The 18,297-nt window shown below is 37.4% G+C and overlaps 1 protein-coding gene across 3 annotated transcripts in view; it reads right to left on the bottom strand.

The window, feature by feature from the left end:
- Positions 1-18,297, bottom strand: part of NRK (Nik related kinase) — a 223,645-nt gene that overhangs the window by 12,542 nt on the left and 192,806 nt on the right. For all 3 annotated transcript variants that reach the window (XM_074278578.1, XM_074278580.1, XM_074278579.1), the window contains 3 exons: positions 13,818-13,918; positions 10,036-10,185; positions 5,618-5,777 (listed from right to left, as the gene is read on the bottom strand). In XM_074278578.1, the coding sequence (XP_074134679.1) occupies positions 5,618-5,777; positions 10,036-10,185; positions 13,818-13,918 (411 nt within the window). The remainder of the gene's footprint in view (positions 1-5,617; positions 5,778-10,035; positions 10,186-13,817; positions 13,919-18,297) is intronic.

Here is an 18,297-nt window from a genome sequence, read left to right as displayed (position 1 = left end):
TGAACCCCAACTTTTGCCACCTGCCATCATCTGGTGTCTATATCACCCACATCAGTCAATGTGTTGATGTGAAAAATTTGCTCAACTGGACTTAGTTGAGGCCTCTGTTGGGCAAAGAGGGTCACTGGGTAGTAGTAATATATATATATATATAATATCTATAGTATATAATATAGTATATATATGTATATATATTAATATAAGATATATAAAAAGTGCCAACAAAACACTAAAAATATGTTCCAAGTTTGCATCTCCTTCCCTACTGACATTTGATTACAAATAGTATGTACAATTAAGCAACAATTTCTCAGTTGTGTGCCAAAACTTATTGAGCCCAATATTTTGGTTTCACGTGGCTTCAAGCTTAGTCTTGAAAGCAAAATCTGATAGCAAAGTTTTCAGACAGATACACGAATGTTTAGCCTACCCTAACTTGTAAGTTTAAGCTACCTTCAAGTATGTGATATTGCATTAGTGGGACTAGGGAAAAGATCTCATTACCTTTTAAGCAAGGGACTACATAGTTAAAGATGGCCTGAGTTTTGATATCCCACCTCAGTATTTGGAAATCTCTTTATACTGTTGATAGAAAGTTCATAGAGGCTAAGATATCGACTGTAAAGGTTTATTAGGGCTCAGGACAATTTCTCACTGTGTAAACCTGCATTTGAGGGAGGTTTTAACTCACTGGATTTTTCTGTTGCAAAAAAAAAAAAGGCAGCCAATTAACATGTCATTACATTGATTAATAATTCCAAATTGAAAAACAGGAAAAATTCAGTAGGGCTCTTCTGAAGCAGCAATATACAATTTTGAATTTGGAGTTACTCACGGCCAGGTCTCAGAGTGAGAGAAAAGAAAATATGATGGTTTCGGAGCTTTCCTAAAAGTGGGCCAATGCCCTACCTCATTTTAAGTCCTAATTTGAGGGTTTATTCTGCATTCTCTCCCTACTGCCAACAAACAGCATGATGTAGTTAAAAGCACACTGCCAAGGAGAGGGCCGGGTGGCACAGTAGATTGAACACTGATCTGAGAGTCAGGAAGACCAGACCAGAGTTTATGCCCTGATTTAGATACTCACATCTCTCAGTTTTAGTTTTCTCCTCCATAAAATGAATCTTTGGGGGTGGCCCAAAATCAGAGAGTTGTTCATTTTTTTCCATCATGTCCAATTCTCATGACCCCATTTGGAATTTTCTTAGTAAAGATGCTAGAGTGGTTTGCCATTTCCTTCTCCAGCTCATTTTACAGATGAGGAAATTGAGGCAAATTGGATTAAATGATTTGCCCAGGGTCACATAGCTAGCAAATGTTTGAGGCCAGATTTATACTCGGGTCTCCCTGACCCCAGACTTGGTACTCTATCTAGTGCAGCACCACCTAGCCACCCACGGTAGAGCACTTAGGATTATTCTAGGATTTCAGGAGTTGTTGTGACTCCACAGCACAACCCCTTTTCGTGCTTAGAGAGGAGCACAATTATTTATAGGTTTTATCTATTAGAAAGGTAACTCAAAAAGGGAGCTGTTCTTTTAGGGTCACTTGCCCAAGAGTGATTTTGCTGATTTTGATAGCTTCCAGGCTATTTATTGTGGTCGAAAGGATGACTACATTTTGTGGCAGCAGGGTTGACTGTTTGCCTCAGTGTCCTCATTTGTAAACTAGGAATAATATCACCTACCTCAAGGGTAGAGATAATATTTTTGTTAAACTCTTTGCACACCTTAACGTGCAATATAAATGCCAACTATTATTGTTTTTAGAGAGATTTAACCTAAATCAAAATATCTTTTCACAATACTATCATTTATTTTATTTTATTGAAATCTACACACCAAATACTTTTAATTATAAGAATCATTCTAGAGATGGATAGGAAATTAGAATTCATCTATTTTATTCTCGTTTTATTTTTATGGAACTCTCAATTGTTTTTTTCCAGCTAATAAAAATTTATTTTCTTTCTTTTCCACTCCCTCCCAGCAACAAGACAAAACCAAACCCTTCTAGCAAATGTGGGTAGTCCAACAAAACAAAACAAAACAAAACAAAACAAAACTCCCCCACTGACCTTGTCTGAAAATGTGTTTCTCATTCTGCATCTTGAGTCTATCACATTTCTGTCAGGAGGCAGGCAGCTGTTCATCATCTCTCATTTATTTTACATATGCATAAGGTGAAGTCTATAAAATTCTATTAACTTTAAGAAAAGCATAACCAATAGAGTCTGATAACCAAGCCGGAGGGGCTTTTGGATCATTGGCCATGCCATGACCCCCTTCTACTCCAGAGGATAATTAAGAGTTCACCACCTCCATAATTAAGTGCTAGAAACTAATTTCCCTGCATACACTTCTTCCCATTTGACCCCATCCCCTCAGGACAATGTGCTGGATACCTGGAACCCCACACTAGAGATATTCCACTACTCTGTCCCCTTTTAAAGATCAGGTGTCTTTTGGGGGAGACACGGGAAACCTTATTGATACAATTTTTATGCTAGAGTGAAAGAAGCACTGGGCTGAATGGGAGTAAGGAGTTTGAGTTGTTCCCATTTTGCCAATGGCTAGTTGAATGAACCTGGGCAGGTCACTTCTCCCCCTTTGTATAGAGACAGGGCTAGATTAAATGGGTTCTCTCCTCTCTTTCAGTTCTGATCTCTCATATTGATGAAATACTTTAACCTTCCGGGTCAACAAACAGGGTGCTGGACTAGAAGACATAGAGGCAGTGATGTAACATAAAGTGCTTGATATGGAACCAGAAATCAGAATTCAAATCCTGCCTCTGATTAACTAATTGTTGGACCCTGAACAAGTCACTACAAGCTGAACATGCTACCTCAGTTTCTCTGAACTGTCCATACAATATGTTTGACTTTATGGTTTTATTAGAAGGAAGGGAGGCAGGAATAAGATATAAGGAGATGACTGTGGTATAAAACAGATGAAGTTATCGAGCAAAAGACAAATAAATGATTAAAAAGAAACACTAGGTGAGATCACAGGTTCTTTCAAATTCTAAATTTTGAGCCTCAGTTTCCATCTCCATAAAAATGAGGAAATGGAATTGGACAACTTCTGAAGTTCCTTCCAGTTCAAGATCAATGACTGTGAACCTCTAACTTCTCACCACCCTTTTGATCCCTATAACTAAATATCCAATAGTGTTAATTGAGTCAACTTCTTTTCATTTCCTAGTAAAATATGAACCTCCTTATTTCCGTTTCTGATGAATATGTTGGTTGCAGAGATATCACTGAAAAAATTAGACTCAGATCTGTTATTTTTAGATTCCTTTGCCCTAGATCTGTCAATTATGTCGCAAGCCTTTGCCTTCTCTGTCAGTGAAAATGGGCTCCTTGAGAGCCAATGGTTTTCAGCCTTTTCTGGGCTCTCACCTATTTGAAGAATTGGGGACACATTTTCAGGGCACTTTTAAAAATAATGTCACAGACTCCCTTCTTTTGGGATAGGTATAGTCACCGTTAGAAACCATAAAGACTTGTGTGAAATAAGACTTCTAGCCCGAAGTGTGCCACCACATGTTCTTACTGCCACATGCAGCCTAACCTAAATGAGCTTAAGAGAGAAAGGTCAAGAGGGGCCATGCAAATTTATGGAATATTTGACTCTAATGCAAGGGCAAGGGCACAATGTCTGGGTAACTGATCAGGTGGTTCTTTAAATGGCTATAGTCCAGACATCTAAGTTTCCATGATGGATTGGGGGTGAAGACTGGAGAGAATTTGTTTATGGGCTGCAGAGTAACAGGACCAGAAGGGCACATTTGACTGCAGGTACCCAAGTCGCCAAGTGAACTTTCTCAAGCATCTGAACACCAAGCAGATATCCTGACCAACACGGTGCTACTAGATTTGACTATTAAGCAAAGATAGAAAGCTTTTTTTTATGATAAAGGAGGGCATCCTTGTTATTTAATATCTGGGTGACCCTGAGAAGGTCAATTCCCCTCATTAGACCTCACTTTCCTCATTTGAAAAATCCTGGAAAGATAGGTCATGAAAATAAAGCTCATTCACATACTCTCTGTCACTGGTGCTCAAGGCCAGATACAACCCAACAGAATCAAACTAGAAAGAGAAAGCTCAAGAGACAATAAAGTACATTATATAATTGTTGACCCTAACACAACATGGAGGAAAGAATGACGCTTCTGGGAAAATCAGATATCAGAAGGGCTACTGACTAAAAATACAAAATACATAGGAATTGTATCCACAATCATTAATAATCAAGCTAACTTCCTTTCTTTCTTGGGGTATTCCAAGGAGGTCAGAGACACAAAGAAAGGTCCCATATATGTGAAAACATTCAAAGAAGTTGAGGTAATAGACCCAAGGTAGGCGTCTTTCCATGGGGAATGGCTAAACAAATGAAGTACATGAATTTAATAAAATATTATCATACTGTAAGAAATAATGAAGATGAGGCATTTAGAGAAGGATGAGGAGAACTTCTATGAACTGATATGAAGCAGGATAGACCTGAAGGAAAAGCACCTATGATGACTACCATGATGGAAATCGAAATGATACTCAAAGGTGTCTCTAAGCTCAGATTAATTACAATGATCAATATTTATCTTGGACAATAGATGTGGAAGTATATACCCCTCCTCTCAGTTAGAAAAGTAGGGGACTGCAAGTATGGAATACTGCACATGTTGTCTCAGTTTTTCTGAACTGTCCACACATTATGTTTGGCCTTTATTATTTTTATTTTATTATATTTATTTTATTATTTTTTAAAAATTATCTTTATTTTATTTTATTATTTTTTATTTGGTTTTATTAGAAGGATTCCAGGAAGGGAGGTAGGAATAAGATGTTAAGAGATGACTGTGGTATAAAACAGATGAAGTTATCGAGTAAAAGATGAATAAATGATTGAAAAAATAGTAATGTTAGACTAGATGATCTCACAGGTCCTTTCAAGTTTAATATTCCATAGTCCCATGATGGTATGACTACAGTCTGGGTGAGACAGGGGATGGAGTTTGTTAGAAAGGGAAGGAGAGTTGTCTGATCTTTCATGGATTCGAGTGTAAGTTCTGGGTATTTTGTGTTCTCTGTCACAGAGGACCCTATCAGCCTGTGAAATATTTCTGCACGAAACACTACCGTAAGGGATGCAAACATTAAATTTACCTATGTGCTGGTTTCTTGAATAAAGGCAGAAACAAGAATAAACCAGCTGGGGCAGACACATTTTCACTATTTTACATAGAGTAAATAAAAAACAAAATTAATATATAGTTATAGAGTCAAATATCATTAGATTTCAGTCATGTGTCTGTTGTGAATGGACACCAACTCCAACATCATCCCTAAAGTCTGGTCTTGCCCCCAATGTTTCAAACACAGTATGATAATATTTTATTAAATTCATGTACTTCATTTGTTTAGCCATTCCCCATGGAAAGACACAGAAAATGTTTCAATGTACAGAAGTACATTGATCAGTCAGCCAATTGAGCCCCACCAATGAAAGGATGTATGAAGCCACGGATGAGCTCTGTTTTCATGCTATCTGAACATTTAAGAAGTCTCTGCCAAGCCATTTGGGTGTGGACCGTGTCTCATACATACCCACACATGCTGGAGTTTCTCCCCACTGCAAAATTTCTTCCTTAGTGAAATGTCCATATATGTCAACATAGACGCCTTCATCTTCATAGGTGAGCAGAAGCTCTGTGCCACTGGTATTGGGCAGGATGATGATAGTATGTGGTTGAATGGTTCCTGAGATCTGGAATGATATTTTATAAGGATTTAGATGACCAGCCTGACTACAATCTTAATGCCCACATCAATCAAAGGAACTTGGCAGTGCAATGAACACAAAGCAGGTTTACAGCTTAGGGAAGGGAAAAGAAACATCAATTTCACAACAAGACTGTAGGCCTTTCTCTCCAACCCTTGGAAAAAAGTCTCTTTTCTGTTATTATATAGAGTTCATAAAATAGTCCCTGTTCAATCTTTCACTTTATATTGATAAGAAATCTTAGCTCAGAAGTCAAGATAGATGCCAGACAGAAGAATCTCCTGGATTCTTCTCAAGGAAGCAGTGTTTACAAACCATGAAAGAAAAGAAGCTATTTGATTCCAAAAGGATTTTTCTCAAGCAAGGACCAGCCAATGGCTCCCCAGCTTATAGTAAGAAGACTTTAGGATAATGGACACTAAGCCTCAATAGCCTCAATTCATTCATTCCTTATTAACCTTAGAACCTAAGAAGAATTTCTAATCTAACTAGAAATGGAATCCTTCGACATTTTTTAAAGGTGCACTAAGCTTCAAATATTTCATTGTGCTACACGTGAACATCTTTAGTGGATATTCTGTTTCTTATGTGATATGTGACCGAAGAAACCATTGCTACTCAGTAGCTTATGACGACTGCATAAAGTCAGGAATTAAATATGAGAGATTTACTATACAGAAAAAAAATAACATCCAGATCATTTACCAAGAGAATCGTTTGAGGAATGAGAGAACATCCTAGCATTTCTAACTCTCCTGCTGCAGACAACAGTATATATGACAAAATCGAATTCTAACACTAGACATTTTCCCAGTCAAGTATTTTCCCCCAAAGTAAACAGCAGGAAGCTTTTTGGTACCATCTCCAAACTAGCAACATGGGGGAGGGCTTCTTGTAAGCCAGCTCCATCCCTCCACCCTCAAATCCACAGTCCCAGGTACTGACCACCACAGAGAGGGCAGAAGCCGTCCTTGCCAAACTGAGAGCACTCAGGCCAAGTGATTGAGTCCATGTCTCGGCTGCCACTATCCGCAAAACTAAAACTGGGATCCAGAGGCGGAGAGTGATTTTAATGTGCTGCCTTGGTACTCCCATGAGCTACTGGTGCAGAGGAGAGTTGAAGGGCAGGAGAGAAAGAGTTCAGGTGCTAGTGCAAGACCAAGAGAGAGCCAGCGGGTCTCAATACAAGCATTTTCCAGTCAAACTGGACTACAGACACCAAAGGCTAATTCTTGTCTCTTCTACAATCCCTAAAGTAAGCAAAGCTTCTGAACAGGTTGGGGTCCCCTAGGAGAGGAACAGCATTTCTGATCCAGCAACTTGAAGCTAACGTTTATTTTTAGGATGTTCTGTTTTACAAAAGAAGAACCCAGAGGAACGGCATCCACGCTCTCCTGAGAGGCCAATGATATTAGGGCATTCAGATTAAAAATTTATTTTGGTTACATACATGAGCTATCCTAATTAAGCTGGGTATCTGCTGTCAAAAGGAGTGATTTAAAAGGCTTAAAGCTTAATGTTCTTCTCCCTCACTCCCCTATCTTATATAGTAATTAGAAAATTCTCCCTTCTGGTAGCATAGAAAAGAGCAAGAGAGCCACGGACTTGTTAGCTATTAGAATCATAGGATTTCACAGATGGAATGGACATTAGAAGAATCTAGTCTGTAGTCATTCATACCTGACCCAGAATCCCCTCTATAGTATCATTGACAGGTCATTAGATAATCTCGCTTAAAGTGACAGGGAGCTCACTCTCTCCAGAGGCAGGGCATTTTGCTTGGGGACATATCTGATATCTCTCAGCATGCACAACCCATTGCTCTGCCCTAGTTCTGCCCTCTGGGACCAAGCAGAATAAGTCAAATCCTTCTTGTATTCATATGACAACCCTTCAAAATTTTGAAAGTGACTAACATGTGCTGCTTCCTGAGCCTTACTTTCTTACCATCAGTTCCTTCAATCTGCCCTCCAGGGGCAAGACCTCAAGGTCTTTGGTTGTATTGATCATGCTCTTTGGGACATTCTCCATCTTTATCAATGATCTGCCTGAGAAGTGGTACTCAGTAATGAAGATCATCCTCCAGAAGGGGAATGATGGGCAAGACACAGCAGTACTATCACCTGGACCAAGATGCTAGGACTCATAATGAAAGCTAAGATTTTGTTTGCTTTTTTGCTGATTAGTTGGGTCAAGTCGAGCATCCCGTGTTCAAATTGTGGCTCTGGTACCTCAAACAAGGCATTTCACCTCTCTGAGACAGAGTTTCCTCATCCATAAAATGGGATTGATGATAATAATAACATATTTATAGAGTACTTTAAGATTTGCAAAACACTAGTACTAGTGAATGTACTAGTGCTAGTATACTAGAAAATTATACTAATACTAGAAATGTAGTAGTCCATGTGAAAGCTCACAACAGTTCTGATAGCTAGGCTCTGCAGAAGTCACAATTGCAGTTTACAGTTGAGAAAATGGAGTCTCAGAGAACCCTGGGGCCACATAATTAATAAGTGTCAGAAGTGGGATTTGAACCCAGATCTTCTTGAATCCAAGTCCAGCACTCTATTCACTATAAGTTGTTTTGAGGAAGGTAATTTCTAAAGCATGAAGCTCTAGAGAAATGGATATTGTTATTTTCTTCCTCCTTTGCATCACTGTTGATATCATCTACCTCCTGCTCTTCCTCCTCATCTTTATCATTACCTCTTTGAGGTAATGATAGGCTTGGCATCCCATCAGCCATTTGCTCAGGAAGGGATTTTTGTCATATGAATGATGATTCCTAGATCCTTCCTGGTAGAAGTTTTTGAATATCAGTACCAAGAAAACACATTCAATAAAAGCAAAGGCAAATGAAAAGAAAAAGAGTGGGAGCATGTTTGCATCGAGGACAAGGAACAACCTTTCTCTCTTAGCCTTTCTATATAACAGAAGATAATGTGGTGCAAGGAAATGACTTCTGGCTCTGAAGTCAGATGGCCTGGGTTCAATTCTCACCTTTATGTTCATGAAATGAGCAAGGCACATCAAAGGCAGAGTAGAAAGAGGACTATTGTTTCCTGACTTTTTTTGAAGCCATGTCTCTCTAATGTGGCCCAAGATACTGCTTCCATCTTGTATTTATAAATTTGATTTTTGGATCTATATAAGTCTTTGCAATTATCCCTTGTAAATTTCATCTTATTGGATATGGCTCAATGTTGTAGCCTGTCAATATTTTTTTTTTTGGATTGTGACTTTGTCTTCCAGGGTTAGCCCTTTCTATCAGCTTTGTGGCTTAAGTGAATTTGATAAGCTTACCATCTGTGCCTTTATTTATGTAGAAATGTTTAATAGAACAGAGCCAAGCATAGATCCCAGGGGTACTCCATTGGGAACCTCCTGCCAAGTTGATATCAGACCATTATAACTCACCATCCAAATTTTTCTAACCTGACCTTGACCATTCAACGAGATCCAAATCCACCTAATTGTTTACGTCACATCTCACCATCTTTTCCACAAAAATTATAACCTGAGCGATTTTATTGAATATGTACTAAAATCTAGGTAATCTCTATCTATGGCACTCCTCTGCTCTCCCAAGTGAATAACTCAGTCATATCTAAGTTCTCCATACATCTTCATTGGTCTTTTCAGAAAATTATCCTTTTTTTTTCTTCATCAGAATCATTTTCCTGTCTTTAGAATTTGATTTTTGAAAGCTTCTCAGCCCTTCTTGGCTGACTTTCAAAGTAAGATTTTGGTATATGTGATCCTATCTCTCCTTTCTCTGAACCTTTTAAAATCTTCTTTCCTCAAATTTAGGATGCATTTCAGATTAGGCTTGATATTCCTTTCTTCTAATACAAAATCTAGGAGAGAGTGTTCATTCTCTACCCCACCCCCACTCAAATTTCCATTATTTCCACCTATATATCCTTGGCCATAAAAATCAGATTGAGAATATAATTTCCTCTTGTTGGTTTCTCCACATCTGAAGACACCTTAACAGAGACTGGTCACTTTACATTTAGAGGAAAGAGCTAATGAACTGGAAATCAGAAAGATTAAAGTGTTGTCATTTTTTTTTTAATCCATGGTCAATATACATATGCTTGGGCACTCCTTATTCATGCTGGTAGTTACTATAAGAAAAGCCTGATTGAACTTTTCAAAAGCTTTAGAAGAGTTAGCAAGGAAAGGAAACAATTATCATTAAATAATTATTTATGGGGATTAGAAGGAACTATCTTACGTGAGTTGGTAGGTAAAGGTCATAAACCATCCCAGAATCAACATCAATGGCATGGAATCCTGCTACTGAGCCGTAGATCACTTTCAGTCTCTGTCCATTTTCCACTGTGAGGTCAACTGCCAAAGGCTTCTGATAAAGGGAGGGGAACGACTGCAATCATAAAACAATATGGTGAGAAAGAATGAAATAATATTTCATGGGATTAGCCAGCATAAGATTAATAAGAATGGAAAAAACCCCGGGGGGGTGTGTCAAATTATCCTAGGCAGGTTCCAGAGAACATTGTGCCCTGGGAGCAGAGTACAATGTGTAAAAAAGCAAAAAACAAAAAAGAGACTTGAAAGCTACGGTGGCACTAGTGAAGATCAAAACATAAAACCAGAAAAGGGCAAGTGTCAAAATGCCAACATGTGAAGCTTTAAGGAGGAATATGAATTGGTCTTAAGCCCTCCTGGAGAAGCTCAAAAAGAATTTTAAAAATCAAGTAAGGGAGAAAAAAACTGGGAAAAGAGAGTTTTGTAGGAAAATTATGAAAAAATCAACAGCTTGGGGAAAAAAAGCACAAAAATTGACTGAAGAAAACAACTCTTTTAAAAGTAAAATTGGCCCAATGAAAAAGGAGATACAAAAGCTAACTGAAAAAATAATTCCTTAAAAATTAGAACTGGGCAAGTGGAGCCTAATGACTCTATGAGACAAGAATCAGTCAAATAAAATCAAAAGAATGAAAAACAAAAGAAAAGAAAATGTAAAATACCTCATTAGAAAATCAACTAACTTGGAAAATAGATCCAGAAGAGAAAATTTAAGAATTATTGGACTACCTGAAATCTATGATAAGATGAAAATAGCCTGGCTAAGTATGAGGTGATTCTGAAAAGCAAAACCATGTAGGAAAAGGTAAAATGTGAACATAGCATTCAAATTCATGGAGGAGAAGTTAAGTGAAAAAATTAGTCAGCAAATGTACAGCTAATCTATACTAGTGGGGAAATCTCAACCTCCTTCTCTCAGAGCTAGATAAAGCTAGTCACAAAATAAACAAGAAAGAAGCTAAGAAGGCAATAGAATTTTAGAAAAGTTAAGCATGAGAGACCTTTGGAGAAAAATGAATGAGGATAGGAAGGAATGTACCATTTTCTCAGCAATAAACTTCACTTACACAAAAAATGAGCACATATTAAAACAAAAACTCCACAATCAAATGCAGAAAGGCCAAAATATTAATATCCTTTTTATATCATGATGCAATAACAATTACATGTAGTAAAGAGCCATGGAGAGATAGCCTAAAAAAATTGGAAAATCTAATACTAAAGAATGAGTAGATCAAACAACAAATCATAGAAACAATCAACAATTTCATCAAAGATAATGACAATAATGAGACAACATGCCAAAATTTATAGAATGTAGCCAAAAGAGTTCTTAGGGGAAATTTTATATCTCTAAAATCCTTACAGGAATAAAATAGAGAAAACAAGTCAACAAACTGAGCATGCAATTAAAAAGCTAGCAAAATTTTTGGTTTCCTTCTCAGATTATTTTTACCTTATTTCAAAATCTGATTTTTCTTGTGCAGCAAGATAACAGTATAAATATGTATACATATATTGTATTTAACGTATACTTTAACATATTTAACATGTATTGGACTACCTGCCATCTAGGGGAGGGAGTGGAGGAAAGGAGGGGAAAAGTTGGAACAGAAGGTTTTGCAAAGGTCAATGCTGAAAAATTACCCATGCATATGTCCTGTAAATAAAAAGTTATAATAAAAAATAAATTAAAAAAAATAAAAATGCATGTGAATAAAGAAAAACAAGTTAGCAAAAGAACAAATTAAAAAATTTAAATTAAACACCAAATTAGAAACTCTGAAAATCAAAGGAGGGATTAATAAAATTGAAAGTAAAAATTTTATTGAACTAATAAATAAAACTAAGGATTGGTTTTATGAAAAAAATAACCAACAAAATAGATTGATTTTTGATTAATAGGATTTAAAAAAAGAAAGAAAAACTAAATTACCAGTATCAAAAATAAAATGGGTGAATTCATCACTAATATAAAGAAAATTAAAGCAATAACTAGGTGCTATTTTGCCTAACTATATGCCAATATATTTACCAATCTAAGTAAAGTGGATGAATATTTATAAAAATATAAATTGCCCAAATTAAAAGAAGAAATAAAATGTTTAAATAACCAAATTTTATTTGTTTTCCTTTATCCTGATTTTTAAATTAAAGCTTTTTTATTTTTCAAAACATGCATGAATAATTTTTCAACATTAATTCTTACAAAACCTTGCATTCCAATTTCTCCTCCTTCCCCCATCTCCTCCTCTAGATGGCAAGTAGTCCAATATATGTTAAACATTAAATAACCCCATTTTAGAAAAAGAAATTGAACAAGTCATTAAGGAATTCCCCCAGAAAAAATCTCCAGGGCCAGAAAAATTTACAAATGAATTCTACCAAACATTTAAAGAACAATTAATTCCAATACTATGTAAACCATTTGGAAAAACATACAAATAAGGAATTCTATCAGAATTTTTTATGACACAAATATGGGGCTAATACCTAAACCAGGAAGAACCAAAAAAGGAAAAAAATATAGACCAATTTCCCTAATGAATATTGATGTAAACATTTTAAATACAATATTAGTAAAGATATTACAGTAATTTATCAACAGGATATGGTGATATAACCAGATGGGTTTACACCAGGAATTCAGGGATGGTTCAATATTAGGAAAACTATCAGCACAATGAGTACATCAAAAACAAATCTAAGAGAAATCATATGATTATTGCAATAGATGCAGAAAAAGCTTTTGACAAGTACAGCACCCATTTCTATTAAAATACATCAGAGAGCATAGGAATAAACAGAGTTTTCCTCAAAATGATAAACAGTATTTATCTAAAACCATCAGCAAACAGTATATGTAATGAGGATAAGCTAGGAACATTCTCAAAAAGATCAGGAATAAAACAAGGATGCCTATTATTACCACTATTATTCAATATTGTACTAGAAATGTTATTTTAACCAAGAAGAGAAGAAAAAGAAATTGAAAGAATTAGATTAGGCAATGAGAAAACAAAACTATTATTCTTTGCAGATAATATGATGGCATACTAGAGAATCATAAAGAATAAAAAAAAAACTACTTTAAGCAATTAACATCATTAGCAAAGTTGTAGGATATAAAACAAACCCACATAAATCATTGGCATTTCTATATATATTACCAACAAAGTCAGCAGTAAGAGATAGAAAAATTCTATTTAAAATAACTATAGACAATATAAAATATTTGGATGTCTATTTTACAAGACAAACCCAGGAACTATATGGACAGAATTACTAAACACTTTTCACACAAGTAAAGTCAGATTTAAACAAATGGAAAATATCAAATGCTCATGGGGAGGCTAAGCTAATATAATAAAAATGACAATTCTACCTAAATTAACTTATTTAGTGTCATACCAATCAAAGTATCAAAAGATATTTTATAGTTAGAAAAATAATAACAAAATTCATCTGGAAGAACAAAAGGTCAAGAATAAAAAGGAAAAGGCAGCTAGATAACCTACAGAGTACTGTAAATGTCACACTGACTGTTCCAGAATGGATAGATGGAGTTGTTCTACAATGGCCACATTTATTTAATCTGGAAGAATCTTGTATCTTTGTGTTTCTGCTATCCAAGTGGAATTCCCAATGGCATATGTTGGGATGAAGGACATGATCATGTTCACTCACCTTAAAGGCCATAAACTTGTGGTATGGCTTCGGTGCCCACGCATAGACCTCAACTGAATTCCTCAAAGCAACGACGAGAAATTTGATTCTCTCATATTTAACTACGATAGACAAAAAGACAATGACAAAGAGTTAAAAAACCAACCAGCTGTTTGTTAGTGAAGCTGCCTGATTAGAGTCCAGTCTGCACGAAAGGATCTATGACATGCAAGTTGGCAGCATCTGGGTTAAGACTTACATGGAAATGTTGTCTAGTTCTCAGTCCAATTAAAGAAAAAGGGATTAAAACTTATTGGGTAAGGCACTGCTCAGCAAGGGGAAGGGGTGTCCTTTTGCTCAAGGAGTTTATATTCTACTGGAGGATGAAAATGTAAAGGGATAACAAAATAGATACAAGATCTTTTGAAGACAGAGTACTAAGAACCAGGAGGAATAGGAAAGATTACACATAGGGGCTGGTATCTGAGCCGAACCTTGAAGGAAACTAGAAATTCTAAGAGGCAGAGAGGAAGAGCAAGTAAGCATGGGGTAAAGCCTCTCTACAAAGGCACAGAGGTCAAATGCCTAGTTTGGAATGTGGCTACAAGATCATTGTTTTTTTGGGGGGAACACATTATATGTGGGAGTTAATGATTATAAAGGACTTTATATTCTAAGCTGAAGAGTTTGCACTTTATCTCTGAGAAATTAAGAAATAACGAAATATTTTGAATGAAGAATGGCATAGCCCATTATGCTTTAAGGAAGATTATTTTGGCAGCAGAGTGGGGGTATCTATTTGAAAAAAAGAGAGACTGAAACCAAGGGGATCAAGTAAGAGACTAGTGCAAAAGTTCAGGTGAGAGTGAATAAAACACATGAACTACCGTGTAAGCTGTAAGGGGAAAGGGGGCAGATAGACAAGTTGTGGAGGGAGGCTTGACAATGCCTTTGGCAATCAATGAGATATGGGTGGGAGGGGAGGGAAAAAAAGAATTAAAGATGTCCCTGAGGTCCTGAACCTGAGTGTCTGGAAAGATGGTGTTAACCTCATCACAAACATAAATAGGGGGGCAGAGAATGAGTTCTGTTTTATACATGTTAAGTTTGAGATGCCTATAGTATATTTAGGAGGTGATATCCCACAGGTAATGGATGACTGGAGTTCAGAAGAAAAATTAAGGTTGAACAAATACATTTTGGAGTCACTAATGTAGAGATGATAATTGAACCCATGGTTAGCTAATGAGATCACCCAGAGAGAGTGTTGAAAGAAAAATTCCTTGTTTGGACTTTTACTCTGATTAAAAAGGCAAAACTTAGGGCAAAAAGAATTAAAAAGGAGTTCTTTCTAAATATATAGAGATAACAGTGCTGGGTTGACAGGTTGAGCTCTGACTGTCAGCTTTTATTGGTAACTTCCATAGTGAGATAAAGACAATCTAGGTAGGTCAGCGTCAGCAAAAGGAGTTGGGCAATTGAATCTTACTTCTTCCCCAAGGTAGCAGGTATAGGACAATTTAAGGGTAGGGATAAGTGACAAAGAGCAGGTATTGAAAAAAGCTGCAGATTTAGTGTTGTCTTCCCCAATAGTACCTCTCTCAACACTGACAAACAGGGCTGGGAACTGTCACTGAGTCAACATAACTTTCAATAATTATATTGCATGAAAGAAGGCCCAGAATAGAGTAAACCCATACCAAAAAAGCAGAATGATCCAACAAAATGATTAGTGATCTAATAAAACAGATTGAGAAGGGCTGGTCATAGAGGAGGAAGGGGATCCTAGGATTGCAGCGGGAATGGACCTTAGAGATCATCTAATTAACCTCATCATAGTATAGGGGAGGAAACTAAGACCCATTCGGGATAACAAGTGACTTGTCCAGGGCCACACAGCAAGCAGGTGTCTAAGGTGGTATTTGAACTTAGATCTTCCTAATTCTAAAGTCCAGAGCCTTATCCACTATAACACTCTGATATAAATAAACCCATATTATGCTCTACAAAAAGTTCTAGGCATCAGGAAGGAAAAAGAAGCCTGAATAAGCCACAGAGTAGCTCATCAATCTCTTAATAATCAAGATCTGCAAGCTGGTTTATGATAAATGAGAAATACATGAGTAGGGAAAGGGAGACTTTCCAAGCCACTTTTCTCAGATGAGGTCTATGTAATCCAGACAACTGGCTTGCCATTCACCTGCTGGCCCAGCCATTTGAAAGGTAGTTGGGGTAGGGGGAAGGGAAGGGAAAGAGAGGAAAAGAGAGGGAAATCATCAAGTATTCATTTGGGAGTAGGAATCTGATCCTATTATTGACTGATAGGGATTCCTGTTAAAGTCATTCAGTCCTGTTTCTGAAATGAATAGCAACAGAGCAATCTTTTTGAAGTTTGAACATGTCCTCATACCAACCTGCTTGCCAAGAAATCACTCTACATTACTTTGACAGCAGTTTTAGCACTTTGCTTGCCATGCGTCAGACACTGGAGAGCACAGCTCTGGAACGTATTGGATGAGAACCAAGATTGAGGGTAGACTATTTATCCACTTGAACAGGCCTGCCTTGTGCAGTTCCCCAGTTCAAAGAGGAGAGTTCCATATCAGTTTGGATACGCTGAGAGGAGAACAAGGAGACCTAGATTCCTATCAAAGCCTATCTGTCTCCACAAGCTTCGTTGCCTTCATTCCGATCGGAATTTCTCTGGTATCGTTTGGGAAACCCAGCTGTAAAAGCAGCAGCATGAACAACGAGGAGGAGAGAGGGGCTCTGAGGACAGTTTCAGGACGGTAGATGTTAGGACTTTGAGCATGATGCCAACTAGAACTGTTGGCCCAAATTAGCAGCCATACAGAAAGCAAGTCAAAGTAGACGTGATTGTAGCTGACAAGTAAGCAAGCCATGTGCGTGTTCTGTCTGCGGAACAAAGTTGTCAAGTCTAGGTCTCAGCTGAAATACGTTGATTGTGCATGTCATCCACTCAGGTGAACCATTCCTTATTGAAAGTTTTCTGGGAAAGCCTCCCTTTACAGTAAAAGAGGACAAAGTTGGCGTACAGGGGCTCATCCAAATATCAGCTCAGCTTCTCCACTTCAAATACTCCACCTTTTTTGGCTGATGCTGTCAAAAAACTTTTCCCTGCCTCATTTGTAATCAGGATTTTTTTTTCCTTTTTGGAAGGGAGAAAAGAGAGTTGGGAGAGTTTAGTGAAAAAAAAAAAGCACAGGAATTTCTTTAAAATAAGTGAAGAAGAAGAAAAAACATTCCTAGCAAAGGGAAAAGTGGCTAAGGAAGGGCTGAGCTTCTGCCAAACTATAGAAGATGGCCTAGTTTGGGGGCCTGAGGAATCTGCAGACATCAGCTACTTCTGGCCCCTTAGACATCTTAGAAAGGGCCTCCTTGCCTATTATTAATTGTAAAAATCAATCTTCTACAATTCCACAGCAATTCAGGGGCAACTTGGGTGGTATTTACATCTGTGGGGAGCCACAAGGAAAGAAGTGGGTTTATGGTGGCCTTGAAAGATTTAGGTCTTTGCTCTTGCTGTAATCAAAAACAAGTTGCACCTGGGAGTATTTGTCTGTCTCCCTGTATTCTCTTTCTCCCCTACCCCTTCCAGGGGTGAATTTGTTGGTGGTCATCCTATCTGCACATAAGGTATTGCGGAGAAAATACCGGACTTGAAGTAAGGAGACCTGGGGACCCTGACTCTGACATTTATTTGTTTTTTGATCCTGGCCAAGTCCCATCTGCTTCTCTGGGATTCAGTTATCTCACTTATAAGCAATGGAGCAATAACGCCTAGATATCTACCTCAGAGAGTTGTGAGGAAAAGTGCTTCATAAACTATAGAAACTTATATAAATGTGAGCCACTTGCTCAGATTGGCAGGATGGTTGGTGTCTTTACAAGTTACCTCCAGGAAAGAAGGAGAGGGCTCTGATGGAGATGTCAAAGATGCAGCCATTGACTTTATGAAATGCCATTATTGATATACTGTGCTTTGAGATCTCTAGTAACTCCCAGTGGAGCACAAAAATGTCCTCAGGGAACATAAACAGTGGCAACACACAGTAAAGCCTCTCAGGTGTGCAGGCTATACTGTCATAGCCCTGTTATACAGAGGTCTCATCTGGCTCTTCTGACAAGGACTCAGCTCTGTGGTAGTGATGGGATACATAAGATGCAGCTTCCAGGGGAAATATAGCAGTAATCCTGAGGTCTTCTGGCTATAGAATGCTATTGTTCTAACTGTCAATGATTCTAAAGTCTCCTGGCCTTAGGAGTATTATAGTACAGTCCTACAAACATTGCTGACTGTCAGATGGACAATCTGTTGGTCCATGATAATCAAGTTCCTGAGGCAGGAAGGAACAGACCACCCCTTAAAAATTAGCAAATAAGTAACATTTGATCTCTCTAACTTTGTCCTATAAATTTATCTTCTTTCTCTCGGTTCTTTGCTAAATCCTTTTGGAACTTAGCCTGTTTCAATTGGCTT

This window comes from Sminthopsis crassicaudata, chromosome X, assembly GCF_048593235.1.
Source record: "Sminthopsis crassicaudata isolate SCR6 chromosome X, ASM4859323v1, whole genome shotgun sequence".
NCBI lineage: Eukaryota > Metazoa > Chordata > Mammalia > Dasyuromorphia > Dasyuridae > Sminthopsis > Sminthopsis crassicaudata.
This window is presented reverse-complemented; position numbering and strand designations above follow the sequence as displayed.